This window comes from Trachypithecus francoisi, unplaced genomic scaffold (assembly GCF_009764315.1).
Source record: "Trachypithecus francoisi isolate TF-2019V2 unplaced genomic scaffold, Tfra_2.0 Lachesis_group5, whole genome shotgun sequence".
NCBI lineage: Eukaryota > Metazoa > Chordata > Mammalia > Primates > Cercopithecidae > Trachypithecus > Trachypithecus francoisi.
Genome location: NW_022681470.1, coordinates 125681060 through 125696972, shown reverse-complemented (window position 1 = coordinate 125696972; position 15913 = coordinate 125681060). Strand labels below are relative to the sequence as shown.

Sequence of the window (15913 nt, the reverse complement as noted above, 5' to 3'; positions counted from 1 at the left end):
GTGGGAAAGGCAAATATATGGAGCAACTGGTGGGAGAATAAGGGTCGTTTAATAAGGTTGGTCATGCAGCTTCCTCTGGTGCCATTTGTGGGTTGGTAAGAGTCTTGAGTCATCTCTGGTGATGAAAAGTCTAAGAGTTATCCTCCCCTTCTTGTTATAGGAGAGGGAGACACCTTTACAAATGGAATTTATGTCCTGCTTTTGGCCAGATAAGGGAGGGCAGAGAGTTTTTATTGTGCCTCTGGTGTTTCTTACTTGTCTTCAACTCAAAATAATTCTTATGCCAAAGTGGCGTATTTTGGGGTGGCATTTTCTGATCCCCTAGAGTCCAGGCAAATGGTTCTTGGAATTATTTTATTCTTTTAATGAAGGCAAAGGCTTTTATAATCAGGTCAACAAAAGAATGACTTATTCAGTAATTGATAAGTATGGAAGGTCACATACGGAAAGAGATTTTTAAAAAGAGGAGCTAGAAAAAAGGATATGGTAATTTTAATCTCGAATGTTTTTAATTTTATTTAAAGGAGATTATTTTCATTACTGTGTTAATTTTTATCCATTCTTGGCATGGTCCCATTTTTGTTTGTTGATACAAATCAGGCTTAAAGATGCCTCCTTTTGCTAATGGCATAGTTTAAAATCTAAGGCCTACTCTTGACATGATTTGCCTTAGAAAGTTTCAAAATGTGTTTAAAATACAAAAGCTTCTCTTTGAAGCTATGATTAACTATGTACTATACCTTTGGATGAAGCTAGGGTTCTGATCAATATTTAATAATGATTTCATGGTAAGTGGGTGGGTATGCTCATTAGAACAGTAAGTGAGAAAAGGATGCATTTTAATGGAGAATTAACGAATGGAGCTTGAGGGCAAAGGATATTTGCTTTAGAGATTTGTTGTACTTTTAAAATAAGGTATCTTAAATATAGCATTCCATGCATTTCTTTTAAATGACAAATTGTGTCCTAGATCTAAAAGTGTTACCATTATTATGATGAATGTGATCTGAGATGAGGTCTGAACAGCTTAAATAAATTAACATTGTGAAAGCTTGGCTCAAAACAATTTGGAATGGTTCAGGTTTTAATTCATTCAAACACAAGATATATTTCCCATGTTCTTAAACTCAGTAGCATAAAAGTCTAGAATTTTAAGTAAAATTTTGGTAAGCTTTCTACTTTATGTCTCCTTTTTTCTCCCATGGGATAAAGTTAGCCTCAAGAGCTCTTGTCCCTTGTCCATAAAATTCCACTTTGAGAAAATCTCAGATCTAAAGGCAGTCTCCATTGAGTAAAAGAAAAAAAGTAGCAGTAACTATTGTAACACTGTGGCAAACTGTAAGAGCAAGCTTGACCAGTCATTAGTAAATGACACAACAGCGTGTGTTGAAACCATAGTTGATCCAGAAATAGAAAACTCATGTTCTAAGTTAAACCACACAAAGAGAGTGAAAGGAGAGAAAAATAATTTATAATGGTTGTTGAGAACTTTAATTTGCACTTGTTTATTTGTAGGTAAGTATAATCTAGTTAGAATGAAGAATTCAGAAGGCCAAATGAATCTATATTAGAAAGAAAATTGGCCTGGAGAAAATGGATCTCCACTCCAAGACGGACACCATATTTGGTGAATTAGGCTTATTACTGAAGACTTGAGCTGGCTTTCTTCTCTCTAAGAAGATCTGGAGAATGGACTTACCCATGGAACATTCGAACAAACCACCATTGTGGCTGAAGCTGCTGTCTGTCTCAGTAAGATCTGAACTAGAGGATCTGAATATGTGTGTAACTGTGTGTTTATGTATGTAAGTGAGAGAGACAGAAAGACAAAGAATGAGCACCTGTGAATGAAAGCTTATGGTAATAAATTCATTACCGATCCAAATTCCGTACTCTTATTTGCTTGAAACATTTTTCTATATGTCTTTCATTTGTAAAAATAATCTTCAACTCTTTGACAGTTTCTCCTGTTAGGAAGTCAGCAGGATTTAAGAAAACTGAACTATTATTATAGAAGATTACTCTGTGTTTTAGTCCATTTGCGTTGCTATAAAGGAATACCTGGCTGGGCACAGTGGCTTGCGCCTGTAATCCCAGCACTTTGCAAGGCCGAGGTGGGTGGATCCCCTGAGATGGCATGTTCAAGACCAGTCTGACCAACATGGTAAACCCCATTTCTATTAGAAATACAAAAGTTAGCCAGGCATGGTGGTACACGCCTGTAATATCAGCTATCTGGGAGGCTGAGGCATAAGAATTGCTTGAACCCAGAAGGTGGAGATTGCAGGGAATTGGTGGTCGCAGTGAGCCAAGAGTGAACCACTGCACTCCAACCTGGGCGACAAAGTGAGACTCTGTATCAGTCAATCAATAAATAATAAAGAAATACCTGAGGCATAGATAACTTATTTTTTTTTTTAAAGAAGTTTATTTGGCTCACAGTTCTGCAAGCTGTACAAGAAGCATGACAGCAGCATTTGTACCTCGAGAGGCCTCAGACTGCTTCCATTCATGGCAGAAGAGGAAAGGAAGCTGGTGTGTGCACAGATCACAGTGTGAGAGATGAAGCAAGAGAGAGTGAGCGGAAGTGCCAGGCTGTGTTTTAACAACCAGCTGTCACAGGAACTAAGAGAGTGAGAACTCATTCACCTCTCACCAAAGGAGAGCATTAATCTATTCATGAGGGATCCACTGTCCTAGCCCAAGAATCTCCCTGTAGGTCCTACCTCCAACACTGGGGATCAGTTTCAAAATGAGATTTGGAGGGGTCAAACATCCAAACTATTGCACTCTGCAAGTCGACAACACAGCTTTTCCCAAGAAAATATTAGTGGTGTTCCAGAAAAAAAATTATATTCTGACAATATATTTTTCCAAGATGTATGCACACATTTATGTAAAATTGTTATTGTTATTATTATACATGCATTTAACTTTAAGAAATGGTGTTTCATAATTGCATGAGGCCTGATACAAAAACGCAGGATTTCTGTTCCATTTGCTTGTTGATGTGAATGCTGCATTGGTGTTTTTATGTCATTATCACGAATCCATGTCACATATTTTCTCATACTTTCAAGATGTGTTTGTGCTATTATCATATAGTACTAATAAAGAAGATAATTTTGACACAGAATCTTGTAGTTCTTAAGTTGTCTGAATCAAATAAGTAGTATGTTTGGGTATTACTACAGCTTTTGAATTCAAAAGAAAGGAGAAAACCAGCTGTCCAAGATGAAACAATGGTGTTCACAGCATCACAATTTAAATATTACAGAATTTTGCAAGTGTATAGTTTGCATTCTCCTCCTTGTTGTAGGATAGCTGTGGGGAACCAGATTTTATAGTATTTTTCAGAGAAAATAAAATGCAGAATGGACTTGGTGCCCCACTTGGTGTAAAGATCTGATTCAGTGACTCTATTCCTTACTTTAAGAAGATATTTGCAAGAGGAGATGGAGAAGGAGGAGTGGGAGGGGAAGATGGAGGAAAAGAAGGAGAAGAAGGCTTCTTTAAATATTATTTGTATTTTTAAATGCTGGGATTTTGTGATAAATGTGAAACGAAAGATGCTTTACTTTATCTTTTGTTTTTTGTTCAGTTTTGTTTATTGAAATGAAAGTAAGTAAATTACTTTGATTCACTATATTTGTTGTATCAAAAGAAAAAATTAAAGCATATAGATTAAATTTCTAACAGCAATTTATTCTGGAGACCATTTTTTTTTTATCTTAGTGTGCTTACCTGCCAAGATGCCAGAATCTGTTATTTTCAGAATTATTTTATTTATAACCAAGGTTATTTTATCTAACGTATGAGAACATTATTTTGTTTAGAATCAAATGCATTTAGGAAAAGCTATGCAGCTATTGATGTAATTGTCAATTCACAAGAAATGGCTAATGACTTTCTGGGTGTCCAGAGCATATGCCATACTCTTTCTAATAGTCGGCCATATCAGAAAGAGTCCAGATTTGGGGATTCAGTGGGTTGCACTTCAAATCCCAGGTCTTCCATTCATGAGTATTGCCATCTTGAATAAGTAAATCTTCCAAAACCTCATTTTCTGTGTCTGTAAAATGCAGATAGTCGTAAGACCATAACAGAACTATTGAAGTAAACATTGAATGAATTGGCAGTTGGCATTATCAATTTTACAGGGATAAAATTGGATCATATTAACTGGGTCAAGAGGCTGGAGATGAGACAAATTGGTGAAAATCTCATTTCATTTATATGGGAAGAAGAGTTAGAGGACTGATGGAACATCTTGGCCATAAAGATGGCTTGGAACTTCGAGGCAGCAGCAGATCACTGGCTATTCACCATCTCTCCTGCCTTTTGCTATGATAGTGTGGAGAAAGATAAATGGCGGAGGCACTTCCTGTGAGGGAGCAGGTTCCAGGACAAACCTTACCTCCTCAGCCTTCTGAAAAAAAAAAAAAAAAAGTTCAAAAGTTGTTGAATCTTATTTGGACTTTATTACGGACTGAATTGTGTCCTCAATCCATTCTAATGTCATTATAGGAGGAGGAAATTTGGAATGCACAGAGACACTCTCGGTGAAGGAGCACAGAGGAGAGGTCATTTGAGGACATGGTGAGAAGGTGGCCATCCTTGAGGCCAGAAAGAGAGGCCTCAGAAGAAACCAAACCTGCTGACACCTTGATCTTGGACTTCCAGCTTCCAGAACTGTGAGAAAATAAATGTGTGTGTTTAAGCCACTCAATATGTGGTATTTTGTACGGCAGCTCTGTTAAACTGTCACAGAATCCAAAGGTTAACATCTCTCCTCATCACACTTAAAACTGCACCCAGTAGTATAATGAAGAATGAAATAAACTTGGCCCTTCACTCTGACTCGTGCATGGGGAAGAGAGTGAAGAGGGAAAATAGAGAAAGGGCTGTGTATCTTTCTTCCCTGAACACTATGTGCAGAATGCTGCTGAAATATTGGTCTAACTTTGGGATTGAGGGGAGGCTTTCTGGAGAAAATCATGCCTGAATTAAATCATAATTGATGAATAGGGCTTCGGCCCATGACTAAACTTTTGGGAAATGCATTGCAGATCAAATGAGCTACCTGAGTGGATTAATGGAGGCAAGGAATAGCATGATATTTGTATGTCAACACTATCAGGACTTTGGTATTAATGGAGAGTAGGTGTGAAACAAGAGTGACAGGAGGGCCTAGAGAAGGAAGGAGAGCAGTTGCTGTGGGATTATCTTCTGGCTGGAGAAAACCACATCTAGGTTTTTAGCAAGAGGCAGAAGTGGTCCAATGCATGTTTCTGAGAGTGAACTATGACTGCCATGCTAGAGTGAATTCAAAGTGAGTGTGGCTAGAAGATGAGTTAGGCACCTATTACAGTCAGGCAGCAATAATGAGGCCTTGACTCAGGCAGCGACACCTCCTGTGCAGTGGAGGTCATGGATTCCTGCTGTGCTTTCCAACAGGGCCTGGAAACGTAGTGATTAACTGCATGCAGTACCGGAGTTGTGCAAATGGATCCTGCCATTGCTGGAGGAAAATAGAAAGAGGAGTAGGGCCTTTGATTTTGAAGCTAATACGTTGACTTCTCCATTTATTTCTTTCTTTTCATTTTTTAAGTGCATATTTGTTAAAATACATATTTCTCATACTTTTAATTTTTTATTTTGTTATATAATATATGTAAATTTCTTTAAACTTTGTCATTTGGAAACTTGACAAGCCATTCTTTTTAGGTCCCCACTCAAGTCACTAATAAATCATTGAATGAGACAAGGCTGCATATACACTGATCTGGTTAATACTGCCCTACCCACTTTGGGTTGATATTGATACAATAACGTCAACTCAACTGTAATACTTTCTAGCCCAATTGTGCCATTGGTAACTTTCCCTTCTCTTCACTACTCCTGAAAAATCTCATCAATCTGATCATCCTATTCACAAAAGAAATCATACATGCACTATACTATACTGTATAGACAAGTATGCAGAACAGATTTATAATAATCTTTATCTGAAAAGATTATTTGTTAGGAATTCTGTTCATAGAAGTCTGGGCAAATATTTATATCTTTATAACCAGAATTTAAATATATATCAACAAAAGTTCCATTTGAAAAAATCACAATTATCTCTATGTGATTAATTCTGTACTTCTGTATGAACTAGTTTTTTTGATATTGGCATTTCTCAAAAGGACTATCCAGTTTTGTCAGCCAGTAAATTAAACTATTGTGTCTTCATTTAGAATGTGATTTTCTAAAAAGTGAATGATTTATACATATAAAAGGTAGTAAAAATCAAAACAAATATATTAAGTTTATGTTTTATTTTATACATATTATATGTAAATATTTTAGATTCTTCATCATAAATGAGTTTACCAATCTCCTTGAGCAAGCAGATCACTTGATTTTGGACAGTAACTTTTTCCCTCTGGGATTATTTGGGGAGATCTGGAGACATTTTTGACAGTCATGACTGGGAAGAGGGTGCTACTGGTGTCTAGTTGGTACAGACCAAGGATGTTAAGCATGCTTTGATGTACACAACACCTCTCAACAACACAGAATTGTCTGGCCTAGTAGGTCCACAGAGCGTAGGTTGACAAACCCTGCTTTAGAGATGCCTGATTATCATGTACTGCTTTTGCAGGATACAGCACTAATAGCCATAACTATGCTAAAGTATTAATTTACTTAGGAATAAGTTACTAACATATAGTCCAGCACATCTAATTACTTTCCAATGGAAATGACTGTACACTTATAGGCTGTGCTATATAGTGTTCTGCCAACTCTTTTTATTCAGTCCTATAATCATTTTTTCCTAAAAGTGTTTTAATGAATTCTACTCATCTATTAGTTCTTACACTTTAATTAATAATTTAAACTTGGCATATTACTGTAATTTATGTAAGTGGCCTAACCCTACTCCCAGACTTTACTTTTTTGTTGTTGTACAAAATAAGTCCATTTGTCAGCCCTTTTGTCTTGGCAGGTGCCCCAGAAGCAATCTCTGCAGCTCAAATTCTCGTGCAAATGATCTATTGAGAAAGTGCTCCTGGAGAAACAAGCAACGTAGGGAGTTGGAAAAGAACAGAGAGTGGGGAAGTAGCCAAGCAAGGATTATGGAGGGTTCCTTCAGCCTCTCAGGCAAGGGGACCTCTGAAGTGTATGTGACACATCAGAAGTGTCCCTTTGCAATGCAGTACAGAGGCACTGAGCTTTCATCTGGACTCACGGATCAGTCATTGACTAAGAGCCTCCACCGTGGCCATCAACTCCCTGTACTCCTGCTCTCTGTGCACGTAGGTAAAGATGTTCCAGTTACATGAGAGGCTTTCTGAAAGAAGGTGCTGCTGTGGGAGAAAAAACAGAGGGAAGGGAGAAGAGAGGTTCCTGAAAATGGCAAACACGATCAGAGGGTATCTGGGAAGATCATTGACAGCACTATCAGCATCCTGAAGCAACCATGTTTTTCTAAGGTTAATAAAAATGGGAAGGCTGAGGACTGCCCCTGTGAGACAAATCGGTACAAATGTTCAGATGCACAAGGTAATCGTTTCCTAGGAAAGTTAGCTTACATTTTACTGCATGACTCATTGTCAATTTATAATAATTGTTTTATATCATACTTTTAATATGAATTTCACATTTTTCATTTCTCTTCTTATAAGTTCTTAATCATTATAACCATAACTTCTGTACGTCAGTGGGATTAGCATTCCCAGATGAACTAGAACTATTACATCGTTAATAGTCTCTCTATGATTTTTCTACTTGACTTGTTATGACACTTTAATAATTCCATCAGAGTTTAGGTATTGTGAAATGTTACAGTTTATACTGCTGGGCTCCAAACACAAGGCATCAATAAAGCAAACTCTTCAGTGAGAATAAAATATTAAATAAGTTAGTGTTACATAGAAAACAACCGCATGAATTACTCTACAATATTACTGATTTATTTTTTAATTTTAATTTTCAATTTTAATTTTTATTTGATTGAATAGAAATAATGAAGAAATCCTAGGGAGCTATCTGTAAGATTATCATTCTTACATTTTATGCAAACAACTTTTTATTGTCATAACAAGTAGTTGTCTCAAACAGTAGATAAGATGAAAATCAATGTACAAGCTGCATACATTTTAGCTTTGATTCGATCATCTGTCGTACCTTATGTCTGGGGAACAAAAAATATTTCGCTCTTATAACTATGCAAGGCTCCTGATAGCCAGGTTCCAAGTCTACTCCTATTGCAGGCCACAGGCAGAGAGCACTTTTTCTTGCCCAGAGGCCCATTCTCCATCTCTACTTGCAGGCTAGTTAGCTCTCAATCGAATTTCTCTGTCTTTTATAGGACTCTGCTAAAAGCGAAAGGAAATAGTCAATGAACACCAACATTTTGAATGTTGCCTATGCTATGGTTTGACTGTGTCCCCTAAAATTCATGTATTGAAAATTTCATCTCCAATGCAACCGTCTTGGGAGGTGGGACATTTAAGAGGTGACACATGTTGTTATCTCAGAAGTGGGTTTCTTATCACAAGAGTGGATTTGGTATAAAAGCTAGTTTGATCCTATCTTGCCTTGTCTCTCAGATGTTTTCTGTCTGTGTGTTGCCTTCTGGAAAGTTCTGATGCAACAAAAAGGCCCTCACCAGATGTGGCCCCTGAATCTTGGAGTTCTCAGTCTCCAGAACTATAAGAAAAAAATATCTTTTTTACAATTAATTATGCAGTGTTGGAAGTCTCCAACATTCTGTTAAAGTGACACAAAACAGACTAAGACTGTTTACATTTCCCCCTCTTGCTATGTCCTTGAAGATATGGTCTACCTTCCAAGGGACTACAGTCTAAAGTTTGAACAATTTGTGTGTGTGTGTGTGTGTGTGTGTGTGTGTGCTTTTTGGTTTATACAACAAAAACATCCTCACCTTTCCCAACTTTGCTATCCAAAATCTTCTGATTACCATATATTCTAGAATCTATTGTAGGACATAATCTTGTACAGATATGAAATTTTGTAATTGTCAGGATCTAGGATTGGCTGGAAAATAGAAAAACAAAATCACAGTCTCGTGGACAACACGAAAATATATATATTTTTTCTCTCTCAAAAACATGAAGGAGGCAGTTTTGTTCCACCAGGATGCATAAGAATCTAAGCTCCTCCAGCCTTCTTGCTCTATAATATGGTCCCAAAATTCTTGCCATCAATCAGCCTTTGAAGCAGCAGTACAGAGTATGTTAGAAAGTGTTAGAAGTTAAATGGAACATCTTCTATTTTTCAAGAAAAAAAGGAGAAGTAATACACTTCACTTACACTCACACCCATTGGGCAGAACTTAGTCAAATGACCACACTTGAAACTGAAGAGAGGCTGAGAAATGTATTATTTATTCCCAGCAGTCATATGCCATGTTAAAAGTTCCACTACTGTGGAAGAAGGGTGGTATGGGTTTAAAAGGAATTCTACCAGTTTTCCATACTACAGTCATACCACAGAGTGATATATGGTTCTATTAAACAGGAATATATAGTTAGTATACACTATGCAGTGACTCATGTGGTTTCTAACTATATAATGGAACATTTAACAAAACTAGAAGGATAGATGTACAATGTATCTTTATAATGGTAGTCGTTTTATTAACAGCTTTATTGAGGTTAGTTAACATACAATAAATTGCACGTGTTTGAAGTATACAATTTGGGCCGGACACGGTGACTCACGCCTGTAATCCCAGCATTTTGGGAGTCAGAGGTGGGTGGATCATGAGGTCAGGAGATCAAGACCATGGTGAAACCTCGTCTCTACTAAAAATACAAAAAATTAACCGGGTGTGGTGGTGGATGCCTGTAGTCCCAGCTTTTTGGGAGGGTGAGGCAGGAGACTGACGTGAACCCAGGAGGCGGAGCTTGCAGTGAGCCGAGATGGCGCCACTGCACTCCAGCCTGGGCGACAGAGCGAGACTCCATCTCAAAAAAAAAAAAAAAAAAGAAAGAAAAAAGTGATAAATAAAATAAAGTATACAATTTGATAAATGTGTTTCTATGTGTATACATATGTATATACATAGGTACATATGTAGTATTGTATCATAGTTTCATGAAATATGTGTATGTGTAAACACACATATATGTATACACACACATATATTCCATGAAACTATCATATACACATCTTGAATTGATTTTTGTGTATGGTGTAAGGACAGGATCTAATTTCAATCTTCTGCAAATAGCTAGCCAGTTATCTCAGCACCATTTATTGAAAAGAGATTCCTTTCCCCATTGCTTGTTTTTGTCAGCTTTGTCAAAGATCAGATGGTTGTAGATGTGTGGCTTTATTTCTGGGCTCTCTATTTTGTTCTGTTGGTCTATGTGCCTGTTTTTGTACCAGTACCATGACATTTTGGTTCCTGTAGCTCTGTAGTGTAGTTTGAAGTTGGGTAATGTGATGCCTCCAACTTTTCTCTTTTCTGCTAAGGATTCTCTTGGCTATTATGGCTCCTGTTTGGTTCCATATAAATTTTAAAATAGTTTTCCCTAGGTCTGTGAAGAATGTCATCAGTAGTTTTATAGGAATAGCATTGAATCTGTAAATTGCTTTGGGCAGTATGGCCATTTTAACAAAATTGATTCTTCCTATCCATGAGCATGGGGTGTTTTTCCATTTGTTTGTATCATCTCTGATTTCTTTGAACAATTTTTGTAATTCTCATTGTAGAGATTGTTCAGCTCCATGGTTAGATGCATTTCTAGGTATTTTATTTTTTGTGTGTGGCAATTGTGAATGGGATTGTGTTCTTAATTTGGTTCTTGGCTTGGGTGCTGTTAGTGTATAGGAATGCTACTGATTTTTGTACACTGATTTTGTATCTTGAAACTTTGCAGAAGTTGATTATCAGGTCAAGGAGCTTTTGGACAAAATCTATAAGGGTTTTTAGATATAGAAGCATGTTGTTTGTAAACAGGGATAATTTGATTTGCTCTTTTCCTATTTGGATGCCTTTTATTTCTTTCTCTTGCTTGATTGCTCTGGCCAGGACTTCAAATACTATGTTGGATAGGAGCAATGAGAGTGGGCATCTTTGTTGTCTTCCAGTTTTCAAGGGGAATACTTCCAGCTTTTGCCCATTCAGTATGATGTTGGCTATTGGTTTGTCATAGATGGTTCTTATTATTTTAAAGTATGTTCCTTTAATGCCTGGTTTATTGAGAGTTTTTAACATGAAGTGGTGTTGAATTTTATTGAAAGCCATTTTTGCATCTATTGAGATAATCATTTGGTTTTTGTCTTTAGTTCTGTTTATGTGCTTAATCATATTCATTGATTTGCATATGTGGAACCAACCTTGAATCCCAGAGATAAAGCCTACTTGATCATGGTGGATTCGCTTTTTGATGTGCTGCTGTATTTAGTTTACTAGTTTTTTTAAAGGATATTTGCCTCTATATTTATCAATAATATTGGCCTGAAATTTTCTTTTATTGTTTTGTCCCTGCCAGGTTTTGATATCAGGGCAATGCTGGCCTCATAGAATGAATTAGGGATGAGTCTCTCCTCCTCAATTTTTTGGAAAGGCTTCAGTAGGAATGGTACCAGCTCTTCTTTGTACATCTGGTAGAATTCACCCATGAATCCATATGGTTCTGGGATTTTTTCAGTCAGTAGGCTATTCATTACTGATTCTGTTTCAGAGCTTGTTTTGGGTCTATTTAGCAATTCAGTTTCTTCCTGGTTCAGTTTTGGGAGGATGTATGTGTCCAGGAATTTATCCATTTCTTCTAGATTTTCTAGTTTGTGTGCATAGACATATTCATAGTAATCTCTGATGGTTATTTGTATTTCTGTGGAGTCAGTGATAACATACCTTTTGTCATTTTTAATTGTGTTTATTTGGATCTTCTCTTTTCTTCTTTATTAGTTTAGCTAGTGGCCTATATATCTTATAAATTTTTTTCAAAGAGTCAACTTCTGAATGTATTGATCGTTTGTATGGCTTTTTGTACCTTTATCTCCTGAAGTTCAGCCTGATTTTGGTTAGTTCTTGTCCTTTGCTAGGTTTGGGGTTAATTTGCTATTGCTTCTCTAGTTCTTCCAGTTGTAATGTTAGGTTGTTAATTTGAGATCTTTGTAACTTTTTGATGTGCGTATTTGGTACTATAAATTTCCCTGTTAACCCCGCATTAGCTGTGTCCCAAAGATTCTGGTATGTTGTGTCTTTGTTCTCATTACAAAGAACTTGTTGATTTCTGCTTTAATTTCATTATTTACCCAAGAGTTATTCAGGAACAGGTTATTTAATTTCCATGCACTGTTATGGTTTTGAGTGATTTTCTTGGCCTTGATTTCTATTTTTGCTGTGCTGTGGTCTGGGAGTATGGTTGATATGATTTCAGTTTTTTTGAGTTTGTTGTCTCTGTTGGAGAATTTTGTAGAGTCTATTAGATCCATTTGGTCAAGTGTTGAGTTCAGGGCCTGAATCTCTTTATCAATTTTCTGTCTTAATGATCTGTCTTAATGACCTGTTGAAGTCTGCCATTATTATTGTGTGTGAATTTGAGTTACTTCATAGATGTCTAAAAACTTGTGTTATGAATCTGGGTACACTTGCATTGGGTGCATATACATTTAGAATATTAGGTCTTCTTGTTGAATTGAACTCTTTACCATTATGAAATGTTCTTCTTTGTCTTTTTACAAAATCTTTGTTGGGTTAAAGTCTGTTTTGTCTGAAATTAGGATTGCAATCCCTGCTTTTTCTGTTTTCCATCAAGAATTTTTAAATAAATAGTGCTATTTATGTATTTCTTCTTAAGTGAGTTTTGGTAGTTTTGTACCTTGTAAGGAATTTGCCTGTTTCATCCAAGTTGTTGAATTACTGGCACAATGTTGTTAATGATCCTTTTCAAATCTGTGCACGCTATAGTGATGTGACCTCTCATTTCTGATACTCGTATTTTATGTCCTTTCTTTTTTCCTGATCAGCCTGACAAGGGATTTCTCAATTAACTGACACTTTTTTGTTGTCAATTTTTTTCTATTGGTTTTATTTCTTTCATAGTTTTCTGATAGATCTTTATTATTTCTTTCTTCATCTTATTTGGAGGTTTTCTTTGTTTTGTTTTGTTTTGTTTTTTGATAGAGTGTCACTCTGTCATCCAGGCTGGAGTGCAGTGGCATGGTCTCAGCTCACTGCAACCTCTGTCTCACAAGTTTAAGTGATTCTCCCACCTCAGCCTCCCAAGTAGCTGGGACTACAGGTGCCTGCCACCACATCCGGCTAATTTTTGTATTTTTAGTAGAGACAGGGTTTCACTGTGTTGGCCAGGCTGGTCTTAAACTCCTGACCTCATGATCCACCCGCCTCAGTCTTCCAAAGTGCTGGGATTACAGGTGTGAGCCACCGCACCCAGCCTTGAGCGTTTCTTTACTGTTCCTTTTCTAGCCTGTTAAGGTGAAACTGAGGTCATTGATTTTAGACCTTTTTCTTTTTTTGTAATATAAGCAAATAATGCTATAAATTCCCCTCATATTATTATATTAGCTGCATCCAACAAATTTTGATATGCTGTTTAAAAAATTTTTTTAGCTCAAAATAAGATGCATTTTGAATTGATTTTTGTGTATGATGTGATGTAGGGGCAAATGTTCATGAAATTATCTTTATGAAAATAAACAATTAAAAATAAATCTCTAGGAATACTTATAGATGCAATAAAATAACAATAAAAAGAAAGCAAGGGGACAATGAACATAGGACTCGAATTAATGATTACTTCTGGATCAGGAGAGTCAGGGTTGAGATGAGGGTTTATACTGTTTATATGTAAATGTTGTATGGAACTAGCTTTTATGTTTAGTAGCGGTTTCAAGAGTGCTTATTAGACTATTATACCAGCTAGCCAAACAAAAACAGCCACATATGGACTAACAATGAGGATGTATCATTAACCAAAGACGTGAATAATCAAATTCTGTTTAATATATGTGGAAGAAAACAAAGCAAGAAATTTCATTCTTGAGTATATATCCCAAAGAAATTCTTGAACATAAAAAAGAAAACACATACAAAGAATGCTCAGAGCAGGATTATTTATAATAGCAATAAAATGGAAACAACTTAAGTGCCTATTAAAAAAATGGATAAAATGTGCCATGTTTACATAATGGGATAACTTATACCAGTGAAAATGAACAAATTGCAGTTACAGAATCAACAATGATAATTCCCTGGAAAATTTAGTAGCTTAAAAATATATAGAATAGGGGGGGGCGGAGCAAGATGGCCGAATAGGAACAGCTCCAGTCTCCAACTCCCAGCGCGAGTAACACAGAAGACCGGTGATTTCTGCATTTTCAACTGAGGTACTGGGGTCATCTCTCTAGGGAGTGCCGGACAATCGGTGCTGGTCAGCTGCTGCAGCTTGACCAGCGTGAGCTGAAGCAGGGCGAGGCATCGCCTCAACTGGAAGCGCAAGGGGGAAGGAAATCCGTTTTCCTAGCCAGGGAACTGAGACACATAACACCTGGAAAATCGCGTAACTCCCACCCCAATACTGCGCTTTAAGGAAACAGGCACACCAGGAGAATATATCCCCCACCTGGCCGGGAGGGTCCCACGCCCACGGAGCCTCCCTCACTGCTAACACAGCCGTCTGCGGGGATCTATCCTCAAGGCACAGCGAGGCTGGGGGAGGGGCGCCCGCCATTGCTGAGGCTTAAGTAGGTAAACAAAGCCGCTGGGAAGCTCGAACTGGGTGGAGCTCACAGCAGCTCAAGGAAACCTGCCTGTCTCTGTAGACTCACCTCTGGGACAGCCCACAGCTGAGGTCCAATAGGGAAGCAGCGGGGGCGTGCAGAGGCGAACGACTCTGTCTGACAGCTTTGGGGAGAGCCGTGGATCTCCCAACGCGGAGGTTGAGATCCGAGAACGGACAGACTGCCTGCTCAGGTGGGTCCCTGACCCCTGAGTAGCCTAGCTGGGAGACATCCCCCACTAGGGGCAGTCTGACACCCCACACCTCACAGGTGGAGTCATCCCTGAGAGGAACTTCCAAAGGAAGAATCAGACAGGTACACTCGCTGCTTCAGCAATATTCTATCTTTGGCAACCTCTGCTGCTGATACCCAGGCAAACAGGGTCTGGAGTGGACCTCAAGCAACCTCCAACAGACCAACAGACAGTCCTTCTGACTGTCAGACGGAAAACTATCAAACAGGAAGGACACCTATACCAAAACCCCATCAGTACGTCACCATCATCAAAGACCAGAGACAGATAAAACCACAAAGATGGGGAAAAAGCAGGGCAGAAAAGCTGGAAATTCAAAAATAAGAGCGCATCTCCCCCTGCAAAGGAGCGCAGCCCATCGCCAGCAACGGATCAAAGCTGGTCAGAGAATGACTTTGACGAGATGAGAGAAGAAGGCTTCAGTCCATCAAACTTCTCAGAGCTAAGGAGGAATTACGTACCCAGCGCAAAGAAACTAAAAATCTTGAAAAAAAAGTGGAAGAATTGACAGCTAGACTAATTAATGCAGAGAAATCATAAACAAAATGACAGAGATGAAAACCATGACACGAGAAATACGTGACAAATGCACAAGCTTCAGTAACCGACTCGATCAACTGGAAGAAAGAGTATCAGCGATTGAGGATCAAATGAATGAAATGAAGCGAGAAGAGAAACCAAAAGAAAAAAGAAGAAAAAGAAATGAACAAAGCCTGCAAGAAGTATGGGATTATGTAAAAAGACCAAATCTACGTCTGATTGGGGTGCCTGAAAGTGAGGGGGAAAATGGAACCAAGTTGGAAAACACTCTTCAGGATATCATCCAGGAGAACTTCCCCAACCTAGTAGGGCAGGCCAACATTCAAATTCAGGAAATACAGAGAACGCCAC

The 15913-nt window shown here is 37.9% G+C and overlaps 1 protein-coding gene across 1 annotated transcript; it reads left to right on the top strand.

Moving 5' to 3' along the window:
* Positions 1 to 4401: 4401 nt before the first annotated feature.
* On the top strand, positions 4402 to 7566 carry LOC117076018. Its single transcript, XM_033198965.1, has 2 exons — positions 4402 to 4694; positions 6995 to 7566. Exons 1-2 carry the CDS (start codon positions 4597 to 4599, stop codon positions 7329 to 7331), a joined length of 435 nt encoding a protein of 144 aa, XP_033054856.1. The 5' UTR covers positions 4402 to 4596; the 3' UTR covers positions 7332 to 7566.
* The last annotated feature ends 8347 nt before the right edge of the window (positions 7567 to 15913 follow it).